This window comes from Amphimedon queenslandica, unplaced genomic scaffold (assembly GCF_000090795.2).
Source record: "Amphimedon queenslandica unplaced genomic scaffold, v1.1 AMPQUscaffold_13414, whole genome shotgun sequence".
In the NCBI taxonomy this organism is placed as follows: Eukaryota; Metazoa; Porifera; class Demospongiae; order Haplosclerida; family Niphatidae; genus Amphimedon; species Amphimedon queenslandica.
The window spans coordinates 76,455-91,288 of NW_003546350.1; the positions used below are offsets into that span (position 1 = coordinate 76,455).

General features: G+C 36.8%; 6 protein-coding genes and 2 non-coding genes across 11 annotated transcripts; 4 read left to right on the top strand and 4 right to left on the bottom strand.

The window, feature by feature from the left end:
* The first annotated feature begins 11 nt into the window (after window positions 1–11).
* On the top strand, window positions 12–1,314 carry LOC105312720 (CUE domain-containing protein 2-A-like). The gene is made up of 6 exons (XM_011405586.2): window positions 12–121; window positions 164–310; window positions 382–559; window positions 606–646; window positions 791–842; window positions 892–1,314. The coding sequence occupies exons 1-6, from the start codon at window positions 57–59 to the stop codon at window positions 1,036–1,038; spliced, it is 630 nt and encodes a 209-aa protein (XP_011403888.1). The 5' UTR covers window positions 12–56; the 3' UTR covers window positions 1,039–1,314.
* Trnat-cgu (transfer RNA threonine (anticodon CGU)) lies at window positions 685–757 on the top strand. The gene has a single exon. It is a non-coding gene; the product is annotated as a tRNA-Thr (tRNA).
* LOC100632244 (ras-related protein Rab-21-like) lies at window positions 1,236–2,740 on the bottom strand. Of its 3 annotated transcripts, XM_019996305.1 has the most exons (8): window positions 2,634–2,740; window positions 2,519–2,575; window positions 2,303–2,474; window positions 2,192–2,251; window positions 1,929–2,036; window positions 1,752–1,870; window positions 1,562–1,650; window positions 1,236–1,516 (listed from the first exon to the last, which is right to left on the bottom strand). In XM_019996305.1, exons 3-8 carry the CDS (start codon window positions 2,438–2,440, stop codon window positions 1,362–1,364), a joined length of 669 nt encoding a protein of 222 aa, XP_019851864.1. In that variant the 5' UTR covers window positions 2,441–2,474; window positions 2,519–2,575; window positions 2,634–2,740; the 3' UTR covers window positions 1,236–1,361. The 3 variants fall into 3 exon arrangements, with proteins under 3 accessions (XP_019851864.1, XP_019851865.1, XP_011403875.1); XM_019996306.1 differs by lacking the exon at window positions 2,634–2,740 and having other exon boundaries at window positions 2,303–2,469; window positions 2,519–2,627; XM_011405573.2 differs by lacking the exon at window positions 2,634–2,740 and having other exon boundaries at window positions 2,519–2,627.
* Window positions 2,669–4,461, bottom strand: LOC100634606 (serine-threonine kinase receptor-associated protein-like). The gene is made up of 7 exons (XM_003386519.3): window positions 4,311–4,461; window positions 4,124–4,259; window positions 3,855–3,936; window positions 3,519–3,694; window positions 3,337–3,474; window positions 3,050–3,195; window positions 2,669–2,949 (listed from the first exon to the last, which is right to left on the bottom strand). The coding sequence occupies exons 1-7, from the start codon at window positions 4,438–4,440 to the stop codon at window positions 2,780–2,782; spliced, it is 978 nt and encodes a 325-aa protein (XP_003386567.1). The 5' UTR covers window positions 4,441–4,461; the 3' UTR covers window positions 2,669–2,779.
* On the top strand, window positions 3,743–3,814 carry Trnah-gug (transfer RNA histidin (anticodon GUG)). Its single transcript has one exon. It is a non-coding gene; the product is annotated as a tRNA-His (tRNA).
* Window positions 4,462–4,519: 58 nt separating the features above from the next.
* LOC109581847 (uncharacterized) lies at window positions 4,520–8,917 on the bottom strand. The gene is made up of 13 exons (XM_019996303.1): window positions 8,716–8,917; window positions 8,520–8,574; window positions 7,859–7,941; window positions 7,727–7,796; window positions 7,404–7,474; window positions 7,255–7,352; window positions 7,053–7,131; window positions 6,759–6,821; window positions 6,640–6,704; window positions 6,478–6,506; window positions 6,376–6,420; window positions 6,212–6,319; window positions 4,520–4,871 (listed from the first exon to the last, which is right to left on the bottom strand). The coding sequence occupies exons 1-13, from the start codon at window positions 8,835–8,837 to the stop codon at window positions 4,680–4,682; spliced, it is 1,080 nt and encodes a 359-aa protein (XP_019851862.1). The 5' UTR covers window positions 8,838–8,917; the 3' UTR covers window positions 4,520–4,679.
* A 51-nt stretch (window positions 8,918–8,968) lies between these two features.
* On the top strand, window positions 8,969–12,172 carry LOC105312721 (serine-rich adhesin for platelets-like). 2 transcript variants are annotated; one of them, XM_011405587.2, is made up of 9 exons: window positions 8,970–9,145; window positions 9,218–9,364; window positions 9,489–10,495; window positions 10,765–10,814; window positions 10,877–10,985; window positions 11,028–11,106; window positions 11,171–11,704; window positions 11,810–11,901; window positions 11,968–12,172. In XM_011405587.2, the coding sequence occupies exons 1-9, from the start codon at window positions 9,010–9,012 to the stop codon at window positions 12,094–12,096; spliced, it is 2,283 nt and encodes a 760-aa protein (XP_011403889.1). In that variant the 5' UTR covers window positions 8,970–9,009; the 3' UTR covers window positions 12,097–12,172. The 2 variants fall into 2 exon arrangements, with proteins under 2 accessions (XP_019851857.1, XP_011403889.1); XM_019996298.1 differs by having other exon boundaries at window positions 8,969–9,145; window positions 10,877–11,106.
* Window positions 12,173–12,258: 86 nt separating this feature from the next.
* On the bottom strand, window positions 12,259–14,387 carry LOC100634856 (cryptochrome-2-like). Its single transcript, XM_003386521.3, has 3 exons — window positions 14,278–14,387; window positions 13,042–14,218; window positions 12,259–12,827 (listed from the first exon to the last, which is right to left on the bottom strand). Exons 1-3 carry the CDS (start codon window positions 14,327–14,329, stop codon window positions 12,404–12,406), a joined length of 1,653 nt encoding a protein of 550 aa, XP_003386569.1. The 5' UTR covers window positions 14,330–14,387; the 3' UTR covers window positions 12,259–12,403.
* Window positions 14,388–14,834: the final 447 nt, after the last annotated feature.

The following is a 14,834-nucleotide window of genomic DNA, read 5'->3' on the forward strand; positions in this document are numbered from 1 at the left end:
CTTACACGTGGATAAAGTATACGGAGAAATACGGTTCATTTAGGCGGGAATACAAAATGGAGGGTGATAGATTATACCAAGAGATAGAATATTTGACAGAAGCACAAAATATAGACAAGAAGTAAGCCAGTTTAAACTCCTCTATCTTAACTGGTTCTTTTAGATGCTTGGAAGTTCTTGATGAGGTAGTGTTAGGCTATCTCTCCAGCCTTTTATCTAGTTCAAATGAAGATAAAGATCATGACGATTCAATCGAAGACTTTATTGAAGTGTTGGCTGGATACATACCAGAAGTCTCTCAATTTGATAGGTTTGGCTATTAGAATTATTGTGCATTCCTGTCTGTATAATTCTAAATTTTATACATTTTATTTATTCCAGAGCTACTGTAAGTGATTGGTTCAAGAACAGAATACTCAACAACATGTCTGCTTCATCTTCTGAATCTCCTGAACCAGATAAGATCTGGTCGGACATGAAAGATGACGTCTCAAGGAAAAAGAGCAAAAAGAAACACCACGAACCGTTGCAAGAAGCAACAACTAAATGTGCAACAAAAGTATAATCAGTACAAATAGGAAATTATAATTTTTAAACACATTTAGGCTGTCTGTGATGAAACTACTAAGGATTACATTGTTTCAAGGTTAGTTTTTTAAAGTTTGTCTCTTCCTCAATTTGTATGGCACGGTGGCCAAGCGGCTAAGGCGTCGGTCTCGTAAACCGAAGATCGTGGGTTCGAATCCCTCTCGTGCCTTTTTGCTACATTTATTTTTTTTTCTTTTCACAGGTACTCCCAGATATCACACACAACCTTTCATCGTCCTGTGTTGCCAAAAGAAGTCAGGTTTCATTACTTTTTGTAACTTTTATTTATTAAAAATGCCCCAGGAACCCAAAAAGATGGTTCGCTACCGTGACAACCAAGTAGTGAGTATGAAAGGAGAAAGATACAGCTGTGAGAAGACAGCAGAGTCAGAAGAAATGAAGAAAACCTACGTCAATCTTAAGCCACTTAGAAAATATCGTTTCCATTAAACAAAATTGTATTCTATCATTGATATTTTTATTATTATTTTAGATCAGTGACATTATTGTTATTATTATTAGAAATTACAAACACATACATATAGATCAATATTGATACAAAAAATGATAAATATATATTATCGTCAAAAAGCATACAATTATGCTTTGGACAACAGGAAAAGAAATTGATCTCTCTTTATAAATTATTCATTAATATTATTATTATTAATAATTAGCTACAACAATAATTAATATCAACAACACCAATCACATAGAAGAGAGGAACAAGAGGTAAAACCACAAAACCGTTCCCCTCTCCCCTCACTGTTCCTCTAACCACAGCACCCTCCCCCTCCTCCACCACCCCCGCCACTAGGGCGGTCAGTTCGAATACTATCATCCGTTACTGTAATACCGCCTGGTCTTCTGGTAGACGAAGGATTGGTTGATGATGGATTCGAATTGTTGCCTTCTTTCTCCAATAATCCTGTAATACAATAATTCACTAATCTCCTCCATTTATTATCATTACTTTTGCTAAGGTCCAGGAACATTTCTTCTATTCCTTTATTCTGTTTTGCTGACGTATAAAAATGCTTTGCTCCAACTGACGCTGCATATCTACATACAACACACAATAAATAATAGTAATAATAATAATAATAATAAATAATGATAATAAATGATGATGATGATGATAATGAGAAGTGGGTGTGTCTCACTCTTGAGCATCCTTCTCTTGAATAACTTTATTCTTTTCTAAATCACTTTTATTGCCGACTATCACAAGGACGCAGCTGTCACCTAACATCTTACGTAGCTCCCTCACCCAGTTCTTAGCCTAAAGAATCATATAGCATACGTTAAAACCTTATCAGGAATCCCAGTGTATTTGATACCTTGGTGAAGGAGTCCTCGTCAGTTATGTCATATACGACTATAGCAGCGTGACTGTCTCGGTAATAGATAGGGCCTAAAGCGTGATACCTCTCCTGACCAGCTGTGTCCTATTTAAGTTTAAAAATAGAAAGAGTGAGAATAATAACATTAATACAAGTATAGAAAGATTAAAGAAAGAGATGGAATCATGATAAAGATTTTAAAAAAGATAGAATCAGATGTAATATGTACACATTTAATGTCAGGAGACATATAAACTGACCCAGATGTTCAGACAGAGTCTTCTTCTGTTGATTGTTAAGTTCTTCTGGAGAAAAGAAGCCTACAAGAATACACACATATAAAGATGTCCTCCTCCTCCTCCCCTCTCTACCTGAAGAGTTTGTATGTGCTTGTCATTGAACTGGTTCTGGACATAACGTAGAACTATGCTAGTCTTTCCAACGCAGCCCTCTCCTAGAAGGACTACCTTCACTTGTAATGAACCTCCTCCTCCTGTTCTAGCTGCCATGACGGCTTATCTTCTCTCTCAGTCTGTCTCTAGCCTATAAGGAAGATATTTCTAGAGCTTCTCCTGTCACAGACTCACTATTGAGCTGTACGTCAGTGCCAAAGAAAAACAGATAAACTAACTCGTCCCTCTTTCCTATAATACACAAATTACTGAAATTAGGCGACCATTTAATCACATGACACACACATACTTTCAATATGTCGAGCAAAAAGCCCTTATCTATCATTTCAATATTACACAGAAAACAAACTGTGCGGATTATTAGAGACAATACGGTATTGATTGGAGGCAAAAATAATAAAGAGATTGTGTGAGAAACAGAATTCAATGAAACTGCTAGTTGCTATTAGCTCCATTTTCGTGAGGATTCTTCCAAAGGCCATAAGTTTCCCCTACAGTATGCTGCCAGAGTCTAACGGTCCCGTCTTCAGAGCCACTGCAATAAAAGTGACCATCAGGGGAGTATCTGACACAATGAACTGGACCAAAATGGCCTTTATAAGACTCTAGAAATGTGTAATAATAATATTATTAAGATTAACCTGCAAAATACAACTTTTCAGTATGCAATTTAAGATGAATGCATGCAGCACAAAGTAGCCACACCTGTTTCTTTTCCATCTTCGTAGCTGCACTTATAAAGCTTAAAGTCCTCTCCTCCAGTGACATAATGGCTCTTGCTTGGATGGAGACTGGCTGAGTTCACCTTTCCACAAGATGGAGGCTGCTGGTATGACTTTATAGTCTCAAGACTAAGAGATAATGAAAAGAGAAAATGCGTAAAGCAAGCGAAAGAAAAACATAACTGAATTCTTTAAATCTAAGTTAGACACATCTTTAATGAAGCCAATACTCATGCAGTGAATTTCACAAGCACCTTACTGTTGCCATACCTTGTAGCATCAAGGAAAGTAACTCCATTAGAATGTGAAATTGTAATTATAGAAATATCTTTAGATAATTCAATGCTAAGTACAGGGCCAGGGAGTGCTATCTCTCGTACAACATCACATGTTCTGACATCCCACAATCTACAGCAGATAATTATTATAAATGAAAAGTTCAATCAACCAACTTTATGTCTGAAGTCTCTTCAGATGAAACCAGAAGGTTTGGGTCAGCTATCCAAATGGCAGACTTAATGGCCTCACTGTGACCTTTGAGGGACAGAGAAGATTCATCCTTTGGGCTTTCCAGAGCAAATACTCTGATTAACTTATCATTACAACCAGTTACAAGGCGAGTGCCATCCTGCAGGTATATATAAAAACACAAAATTGCAGAGCTGCCCTCAGATGAGCCGTGATCGTCTAGTGGTTAGGACATTACGTTGTGGCCGTAATAACCCAGGTTCGAATCCTGGTCACGGCATTTTTTTTGCATTTTAATTTTTTGTTTTTTTTTTTCTTACCTGAGAGAAGTCCACAGATTTTACAATGTGCTTGTGAGCAAATGAAGCCAATTCATTTCCATTGTGTGCATTCCATAATTTTCTAAAAATAGAAAAATAATATAATTTTTCTTAAGCAGTGTATACCATAATTTACAACAGATAAAAAATCCTAGAAAAGTTCAGCCCCTTTGGCAAAACCTTGCATGCTACAGCTATGACAATTGACAAGAGGATGTATGAAAGTACTTTATCAGCACAAAACCTATTTTTAAAGTAGTTGTTCTTACGCTGAGAAATCTGCTGCTCCTGTTGCTGCTTGAGTAGCCTCCTTATTGAGACAGCAGCCCCAGACTGCTCCTTTGTGACCAGTAAAAGTTCCAATCCAATCACCAGTAGTTCCCTGATGGAGCATTGGCTTAGCATCTTCAAATTATTATCATAATCATCATCGTCAATGTAATGCTACCATTATACCTTTTGAAGCTGATATGAATTTAAACTGTCCTTCACTGTTGACGTCACTGAAATGCAAGTGAACGACTGGTCTAGTGTGTCCAGGACAAGTTAAAGGTACTTGTCTAAAACTTGTGGTAACTCCAGCCATTGTAGTCTAGTGATTGTGGGCGTGACTAATAATAATTAGCCCCGCCCTTCAATAAAAATTATTATTAATTTTTATAAACTTTTTAAGTCACAAAAACGGACCAAAGCTGAAAGCAGAAATATACAAACAGAGAAAGAAAAAAACAACAGCTCGATATACATAATAACAAAACAATAATAAACAATATAATAAATATATATATATATATGTATAATAATAATAATAATGCTGTTTTTTTATTAATTTACTGTTGATGACGACCGAAAGTTATAAAAGTTGTAACCAGAAGAAGGAGTGTATGGTGTAGAGCGAGGGAGAGAAGGAAAGTGATCCTCTGGAGATGAGGGCTTGATAGATGTAGGAGGCTGAATAGGATATGAAGGAACGGAGCTTTTTTGGGTTGACTGTGTCTCACTGTATGAACTGTAATTCTATGAAAAAATGAAGGAATTAATCTGTGCTGAATTCCAGTTGGCAGCACTGTCACTATTCAAACTTAAAAATATCTTTTATGACCATAACTTGAAAATTTCTTATCGGAATTGGCTAAAACTTTCTACACAGCATAAGGACATCAATATGTATCAGAAAATGTAATAAAAAATTGGGATGATTTCGGAGCCATTTTTTGAAAAAAACCATGGGCTATAGCCTTGGGTATTTTCCAAAATTTTGGAATTTTCTTAAAATGGCCATAACTTGAAAAATTAAAGTCGGAATCACCTCAAACTTTCTACACAGCATAAGGGCATCAATATGTATCAGAAAATGTAATAAAAATTTGGGGTGATTTCGGAGCCATTTTTTGGAAAAAACCATGGGCTATATATAGCCTTGGGTATTTTTCAGAATTTTGACATTTTCTTAAAATGGTCGTAACTTGAAAAATTAAAGTCGGAATCACCTCAAACTTTCTACACAGCATAAGGACATCAATATGTATCAGAAAATGTAATAAAAAATTGGGATGATTTTGGAGCCATTTTTTGAAAAAAACCATGGGCTAATTTCACTTATAAACTCATTACTACTGATTTCTGATCCTATTTCAAATTCATTTTACTTTTTATTATTAAAAAAAAAAAAAAATGGGCTATAGCCTTGGGTATTTTTCAGAATTGCATTTTCTTAAAATGGTCGTAACTTGAAAAATTAAAGTCGGAATCACCTCAAACTTTCTACAAAGCATAAGGACATCAATATGTATCAGAAAATGTAATAAAAAATTGGGATGATTTTGGAGCCATTTTTTGAAAAAAACCATGGGCTATAGCCTTGGGTATTTTTCAGAATTTTGACATTTTCTTAAAATGGTCGTAACTTGAAAAATTAAAGTCGGAATCACCTCAAACTTTCTACACAGCATAAGGACATTAATATGTATCAGAAAATGTAATAAAAAATTGGGATGATTTCGGAGCCATTTTTTGAAAAAAACCATGGGCTATAGCCTTGGGTATTTTTCAGAATTTTGGCATTTTCTTAAAATGGCTGTAACTTGAAAAATTGAAGTCGGAATTAGCTCAAACTTTCTAGACAGCACAAGGACATTAATATGCATCAGAAAATGTAATAAAAATTTGGGGTGATTTTGGAGTCAATTTTCGGAAAAAAACATGGGCCTTGGTTTTTTTTCAAAAATTGGCCATTTAAAAAATGCTCATAACTAAAAAAACCAAGTCCGAATGAGCTCAAACTTTATACACAGCATACAGTCTTTATGCTTCATGTACATAAAGCTATGCTGTATGAAGAGCCCCATAGCTCTTACCGGGTAATAAATATTCCTCTCCAGCTGGGTCTCTCTCTCCTCATCGTATGGCTTTAAAGGAGCAAATATGATTACAATAGCAATTTGAGGACCAAGAGTCCTTAATATCTGTAGGGAGAAGAAAGGTTCCTTATTTAAATAGGAATTAATTAAGCATTCCTCACTGTCAGTAGAGCTTGAAGAAATATGACTACTCCTTCATTAGTGGACTATTAATAGAACAAATGATATTTTTAAAATGACTAAAAAAGGAAGTATACACTTACAATATCGGTGAGACAATTTTTATTAGGACCTACATAAAAATAAAAATAGTGATTATTAGTAATTGAAATGCATGTAAGTTCTACTAGCATTGATGCATCAATGCTATAAAGCATCATTAATGCAATAGAGATGTTTATCATAATGTAGTCCTGATGACTTACTTGATATTAAGTAGAGATCATAAAAGAAGGTGAACAGTGATGCTATCTCATACACTATGACAATACTGTTTTTAAAAAAAAGAACATAAAATGAATAAATTTTAAAAGTTGATTCTTACAAAATAAGTTGAGCTTTTTGTGACCATCTGTTGGTACGGACCGTCCTTACATGATTCAACTTACTAATAGAGAGAGGGAGAGAAAAGAAGGTCAGCTTATTATTCATTTGATTACACAAGATTATGTAACATCGCTCATGCAATTATAGTGAATGTTCACTAGTTAGTATAGGTATAATAACAAGAAATACCACACGATCCCCTTTCAGTTCTTATAATTCTATACTTATTTATTATTTTTAGACAGTGGGGTGGATTATTATGATAAGCTATCAATACTGATGCTCTCCTTACCAGCAAATATAAATGACAGTAGCCAGTAAGAGCTGGACTATGAGTAGCTGTGATGTTGAAAATATCAGCCATTGGGGTCCTATAAGAACAGAGAATATCAAATAGGGAGACAATAAGGCGCAATATGAGTTAATAATGACAGGTGGTATTTATATTTCATGCAGCTGCTGCATGAAATGTTTAATTATTTAATGACTCATACTAGTGCATTCATGAGAGTTATCTGAAGCAGTGATACTGGCCCATAGGAACACTCCAATGAATGACAGAATAAGAACAATCAGCAGAGGAAGGACACCACTAGAGGGGGAGAGAGGGGGAGATTAGAGTCTTCATGTGCTTTTTGCTTACTATAAAAACAAGTATTCTTTCTTTAGTAATCTGAAAGCCCAGAACAAGTAATAGAACCAAATGGAGAGCAGCTGCAGAAAAACAATTATTATTACACAAAGTGAGAGTACACTAACATATTACACAAAATGTGTGGCCTGTGTATACATGCTATATTACATCACATTTGGGGGAATTCATTTATGGCAATGAATCAGCACACCAGAGCATGATTCACATTATCATCCCCATAGCAGTACAAGGGGCAATGCTATTCAAACATTACAGATAAGCATATTATTAATGAATAACAAATTATCAGTACATGACAGTACGGTACTTACTTGTATAGCCACTAGTAGGATAGCGGTGAAGTCCCACTGAACTTGAGGAAAATAAATGGTATGTGCTGACCTAAAATGTAGTTGAATAAGAGTTTTAATCATGATATTATTATAAAAACTGTCTCCACTCACAAAATTAGCACAATAATGAGTCCAGTGTAAAGAATGAAGTACTGAGCATAGTGCCTGTTCTTGTAAGTGTGATACTGTATTATCTATTAAAATAAACATTATCACCACTGAGTACATATTAGATCATATTAAACATTTTAGATCATTAACTATTGTACATGTACATGTACATTAAGTTACACTGTGGATATGTACTTGTACATCAAACAAAAGGCTGATATAAGTTATGCTTTGATTGGTTTTTTATCAACACAGAGAAAGGCCCCTGGGGAGGGACTGGGAGTAAGTTTTAACAGGGAAGCTATTCCAAAGCTTTGTTTCAGTCCACTATAAAGGCAGCTTTGACAGTGTATAGAGTGCTAAGTGAGTATATAATGTGTCTCCATGTACTTTTATATACAGTCACGCATTTCTAGGATAGACACACTCTAATTAAGTGTGTGTAAGCTCAGCATGTGTGACATCTACATCTTCATTGTTTGTAAATAAAGTCCCTTTATCTTTATTGTAAATTCTTATCTAACAACAGTGCATGGAGCATCATAACAAACCAATCATTAAGTATACTCTTGTACATTTATCTGTACATGATTTAAAGTATTTCTCTTTTATACGTCCCATTGTTGTTTCCTCTCACTCCTCCAGTCCACCTTTAACTTACCCTTGCTAGAACAAGACCAGCTGTAATCAGAACCAATGTTATAAGGACACCAATCCTAATGAACAACAACAACAATAACAACAACAACAATAATAATAATAGACAATATCTATGTCAACAACAATAAGAATTTGTTGATTTAAAGTACAAAACAAAACTTGAAAGGAGACATAATGAATATAAATGCTAGGCTGACCTAATACACAGATTCTTGTCTTTTCCATTGTAACAGTTGATGGGTTCCAGGTAATGACTGTCAGGAGTGGTGTTATACATTGGGTCAGGGACTGGGGAGGCCCTTACAAGCAAAGGATCCATCTCTTTTAGCTTGTGTTCTCCTCCCGACAAGAAGAAACGGCCAGTTTGCCGTTTTTGTTTTTCCACCACGCCCAGTGTTAGATTTGCCCGTCAAAAATAAGGCAAGGCCACCCAGTTCAATTTTACAGAATCATAAAAGAGGGTGGGGCTGATTGAAGGTGTGGCCAAAATAATGGTGGAACGGAATGTCAGAGGTAACATCTTGGAGGATCTCTTCAGCTGTGGCTCGAGGAGCAAGATCAAGAAAGCTAAGATGCAGAGACTCTCAACTCCCAGCAAAGATAAAGATCATAATGACACTGACACTGGTATGATATTCATTTTTAACAACAATAATAATTATTTATTTATTTTTATTTCAATTGTAATACTGTCTACAGCTAATAGTTCCCATTCATTTATCAAGTCACATTCACTTGAGGAGGAGCGGTCACTCTCTTTGGATGGAGATGATGAGGATCAAGAACTTGACGTCAGTCTTCCTTCGTCCCAACCAGTTTTACGCTCCATACGCTCTTGCACTCCGGGTGAGCCTTGTATTACAACACTAGCTGTATTGCTATGTTATTGGGGGGTGATTTATGATGAGTTTTTAGTATTATTATTACTTAATCAACTCGTATATATTAATTGTTGATTTTCACTCTACAGTTGATTTACCAATGTCATCTGAGATGCCATGCTGTCTGCTGGAAGAAGATGAAGAGAATGAAATGATAGCGTCTTCTTTGGCCGCACCTTTTCGATCACTAGCTGCCACACCCATCATAACCAAGCCTACCTTAGCCACACCCACAACTGGCCCTGCCAGTGATCAATATAAAACTGATAGATTATCAATTATGACCACCAATCCAATTAAAACTAACCTTCATTTCCACAGGAAGCTACATTCAAGCATTAGTAGTGGACACCACAAAAAGACCTTTTTAAATAATAGATCTTTTAAAATTCCAATAGTTACTCCAACTCCTGTATCTGTCATATCTTTACGTACAAAACCCTCATTGAATCCACCCACTATACCAGTACTCACTCCAGTATCCAGTGTACCAATACCCACTCCAGTATCCAGTGTTCCAATACCAATGCTCACTCCTTTATCCAGTGTTCCAATACCCACAGTCACTCCAGTATCCAGTGTATCAATACCAATGCTCACTCCAATATCCAGTATACCAATGCTCACTCCAGTATCCAGTGTTCCAATACCCAAAGTGGCTCTAGTGTCCACAGTCACTTCAGTAGCCTCTGTATCGACTGTACCCGTTGTACCTGTGTCCACTGTAATGCGTGTGTCCACTGAGGCACCTCCAACCATTATACCACCAGTTTCATCCAGTGCTGCTTCCGTAGCTGTCAAAAATCAAACTGGAGTGACTTCAATCAGTGACCATTCCTTGCTCTTATCTGCTTTGAATTACTGCTCTATGACCTCAAGGCATAAGAGCAACAATAAATCAAAAAGGAAAAGAGGCTCGGAGCCTTCCTCCTCCTCCTCTCCCACTCAAGACAATTTAATGACTTCACAGACTAGAAGCATATTGAGGGATTTCCTTCATAAGCAGCAAAGCTCAACTGAGAGCCAATCAACAACTGGTGGCAAGTTGAATGGACACTACCTACCCTCTGCTTCTGGAGAAGTACAAGGAAATACAGTAAGATATTCTGAATCCTTTACTACTGAGTGCCTGACTTTTTTCTCTAAAGTACCTCATTTTGTCAAAAATGATAAGTAGAGATTTCTCTATTTTATAATTTTCCTGATGCATAATGTTCATATGCTGTGCAGAAAGTTTGAATTGATTCCAATCAAAATTGGATTTTTTACAAATTTTTAAAGTTGCTTCAAAATTGGGCCAAAAACCCTGTGCTATAATGGTCTAGATGATGAATTATAATACATTTTTTTTTCATTAAACTATAGAGGAAGAGACGGAAGCTAAAATCACCAAAGCCTCGTCCTCCATTAACTAGGTAAAAGAAGAGACATAAGTTTAGAGAGAGAGAGAGATTGTGATGTGTTATGTATCTTTCAGTTATGGTGCTTTTCTACGTGAGAGTCAATCAGACTTCACTGGCTCATCTCAAGACGTAGCTAAGAAACTCGGTCTTGTATGGGGCTCTATGAATGAATCAATGAAAGAAGTAAGACAGGGTCTAAAACCTGTTTGTATAAATGACCTCCAGGAGTACAATGTGAAGTCCCAGGTGGATCAGTATCGATACACAAGGGAACTAAAAGGTTTCTTATGGAAAAAATTTGAAGGTAGTATATAACTTTATTATTTAGTGGTATACACTGTGCATGTATTATGATTGTGCTACTGTAGATTGTATGGAGTATCCAGTTTTCTCAAGATTAGTAGATGATACAATTGCTAGTACAGGGCAGTACAATAACTCAGAGCTTTCTTGTAGCCTGTGTCATATCTCATTTTGTAATTTGTACCGGAAGAATTCTCATTTCTGTGGCCGACCGCACAGTAATGAGCTAGTAATGAAACTGACTCAAGTGTTAGAAGAAAGCACTAAGGAAAGGACTAATGATAGTGATGGAAGAGAAAAGGATGAGACTAACTCATCAGAATGTCTTGCTAATGACAGCAGTACTGACAGCAGTAGTGTTCATGAACCACAGAGTGTTGATCATAGCAACTCTGCAATAGTGAGGATTGATTTAACAGGAGATGGTGATGATGATGATGACAGTGGTGATGAGAAAAGTGATTTAACTGATAATGATGATGATGATGAAGAGTATTGTAATGTAGAAGGGTGTACTGCAATCAGTGATGATCTTAAACCTAGTCCAGGCTGCAGGCCAGCTTTAAGAGATGCTTATCAAGCCATTGGCAACATGGAAGGTATAAATGAGCATTTAGTTATAATATAATTATTATGCTTGCATTGTGGCTTTTCTGCTAGTAATATAAGATAATTTGTGATTGACTTTTCTTATTTGAATATAGCTAATGTTCAATCTCTGGAGCTTGAAAAGTCCAATCACCTTGAGCTAATGAACTGCTACATTCACTTACTTGAACAAGAAAGTGAAATACAAGTCAGTTCATATAGTAGTGGCCCAGTATTTATAACAAACATTCTCTTTTACTACTAACACATCCAGGAATGGTCAACTGCATATAATGAAGCAATAGAAGAAAGTTTAAAGCAGATACAAACTAATAAAGAGTCACTGAGGAGATTGCTAGAACTAGTTGATCAATGTAGAGCAAGAGTGAATGATTCTTCTTAGGCTCCAATGATTAGAGTTGTGTTCTCGAGTGCGTTTCTATCACTTCTTATAAGAATCGCCATAATTATTAATTGAATGAAGTGTTACACATTGTTACACAATCAGTTGGTGTGCTGGCATGCCTGCACGCACTGCCAGGCTTCATGATGATGTAACATTACGTAACAGGTTGAATAAGTGATCAACTTCATTTTCATAATTATGATAATAATAATAATAATAATAATAATAATAATATAACAGTGATCGATATGTATTACAGTGAGAACAAGTATTGGATTATTATTTTATTAAGGATTACAAATATTCAGGGGTTTGTTTGATGCGACGACAAACTTTGCATGAAACTCTTGAGTCTCTCCATACAAATAACTCCAGCTGTCATGTGATCCACGACTGGGTGAGGATAGTCAGTACCCACTATACACCCAGCTTCTCTTTGCACTTCAATTGGTGCCATCCACGGGCAGAAGATGTACTCTTTGGGCAGGTTCTTTACTTCAGGCACAAAATGTCTGATGTAGTCTCCGTTTGGGTCCAGCTGTTGACCATACGAGATTGGATTATAGTGCTCGATTGTACCTGTGATAAAAGCAGTAGAACTGCTCTTCATCCAGCAGCCACAGCTGACCGAAGGCTCGTAGTCTAGCATGTACATCTCGAAAGACTCAGCTCCTTTAAGCCAGCTTATCCACAAGTCTCCTCTCGTGAGAAAGGTAGCAATCGATTCTCTAAAATGAAAGAAATGCAGTAATTATATTTGTTATAGGAAGGCAGGACTGTATGCAAACAAGATTGGATGCTTTGAATATCACACGAGAAGTCAGCAAGTTATCACTTGCATCAACAAAGCAATCACAGCATGGTCAATATAATTTATATAATTATTGCTTAGAATATTTTGAACTTTAACAACAACTGTAATGAAGTAGGGCCAGTTTTTACCTTAGCAAGTTATGTATCCATCCTTCTTTCAACATTTGCCTGATGGCAGCATCGATCCAAGGATACCCTGTCATTCCTGATCTCCATCTTCTCAATCCATCTGCATCAAATTCCCATGGTAGCTGAATACATATCGGGTTTTGAGTGTCAGTATCAAAATTAGGTACTTGACTTGAGACGAGGAAGTAAAACTCTCGTTGTAAGAGTTTCGAGGATACTTCTTGAACGAGTGTCATCTTTGACTTGTCTGTTGAAGCAAGTTGTCTCACGTAATGCCAGAAATGACGCACAGAAAGACAACCAAATCTAACATAAGGACTAAGACTCGTCTTGTCAAAAAGACAATCAAGGAAATTGTCAAAAGGTTTACTTCGGACGGTGCAGTAATTATCGAGTCTTTTCAAGGCTTCTGTTTCCCCACCCACCCAAGGGCCGGTTCCTAATTCAACGTCATAGCAACCAAGAGATGCTAGCGATGGTATCTGGAAAGTCTGCACCTTAAACATTGGGATGTTGTCTTCATTGTATTTCTGTTTCGTCGAGGGACTTGAAATGGGGACGGCAGGAGGTTTGAGTTTCGAGAGGAGAGTCCTGAAATCTTTAAAAGTGAGGATCGGTTTCCCTTCGTTTAATTTGATGAGTTCTGTTGGGCTGTAGAGCGTGTGGTTGTGAAACTCCTCAACTTCAATGTTCATCATTGACGCCATCTCGCTGATGGTTCGCTCCTCCACTTTGCTGCGTGGTTCTTGACTCTTCTGATATGAAAGATGAGTGACTCCCCATTCTTGGCAGAGGCCAGCTAGCACTGCTGTCGTTTGGCCTTGAGCTACATACAGCTTTAGGCCCAAGGCCTCCAATTGGTTGGAGAGGTCGTGCAAGCACTCAAGTAAAAATTTGAGCCTGTTCGCTCCAAATTTTTTATCTGTTTCGGTAAACCAGGGATCTAAGACAAAGACAGCTCTAAACTGTGTCTGAGGCCGCAGGAGGGAGGCCATTAGGGCAGAGTTGTCGTGTAGGCGTAGTGAGAAAGATCTGAACCAATGAAGGCTGACAGGCAATCTCTCCGAGTGCCAGTTTGAGCTACAGAGACTGGAGGGAGAGGAAGACGCTGATGCAGAGTAAGAGTCGAAAAATGAATCCTGCTCTTCTTCAGAGGCCCCGTCGACATTGTTAAAGACTGAAAGAAACAACAGACATGACTGAAATATGATAAGCAAGAAGAAGGCTCTTTCTTACCTGTAAGTGTTCTTTCTTCTTCCTCGTAGAAACCATTGCTATAGCTGTCCATTATACAGAAGTACTCTCTAGTCTAGTCTGTCAAATATAGAGCAAGCAGGAACAAAAGTATACTATATAAAGTATCACATCCCCACAGTACCATTGATCGCACGCTCACTTTTGGATCAACGCTCACTTCTTCGCATGCACAACAAATGTCACGTGGAATGATTTCAAGAAGAAGGGGGTGTGGCTCGTATTTTGCATAATCAGCTGATTGTAAATACTGCACCATTTAACACCTCCACAGCCTGTGAAGAAAAATAACAATAATCAAAAAAATTTAGCATGAAAACTTTAAAGGGTAGGACAAGTACTGCAGAAAATTTGGTGGATAGAAGTAGTATAATGGTGATTAAATTTAAAAGGATATTATTTGAAAAAGAGAAAGTAAAGCCAACTTTCCATTACTCAATGCATATTTTTATTAATAATTTAAAGGCTTCAGCGTATTTTTATTAATGATTTGAAGGCTTCATGTCATTTTCCTTGTCAATGCCAAATCAAAGTTATGC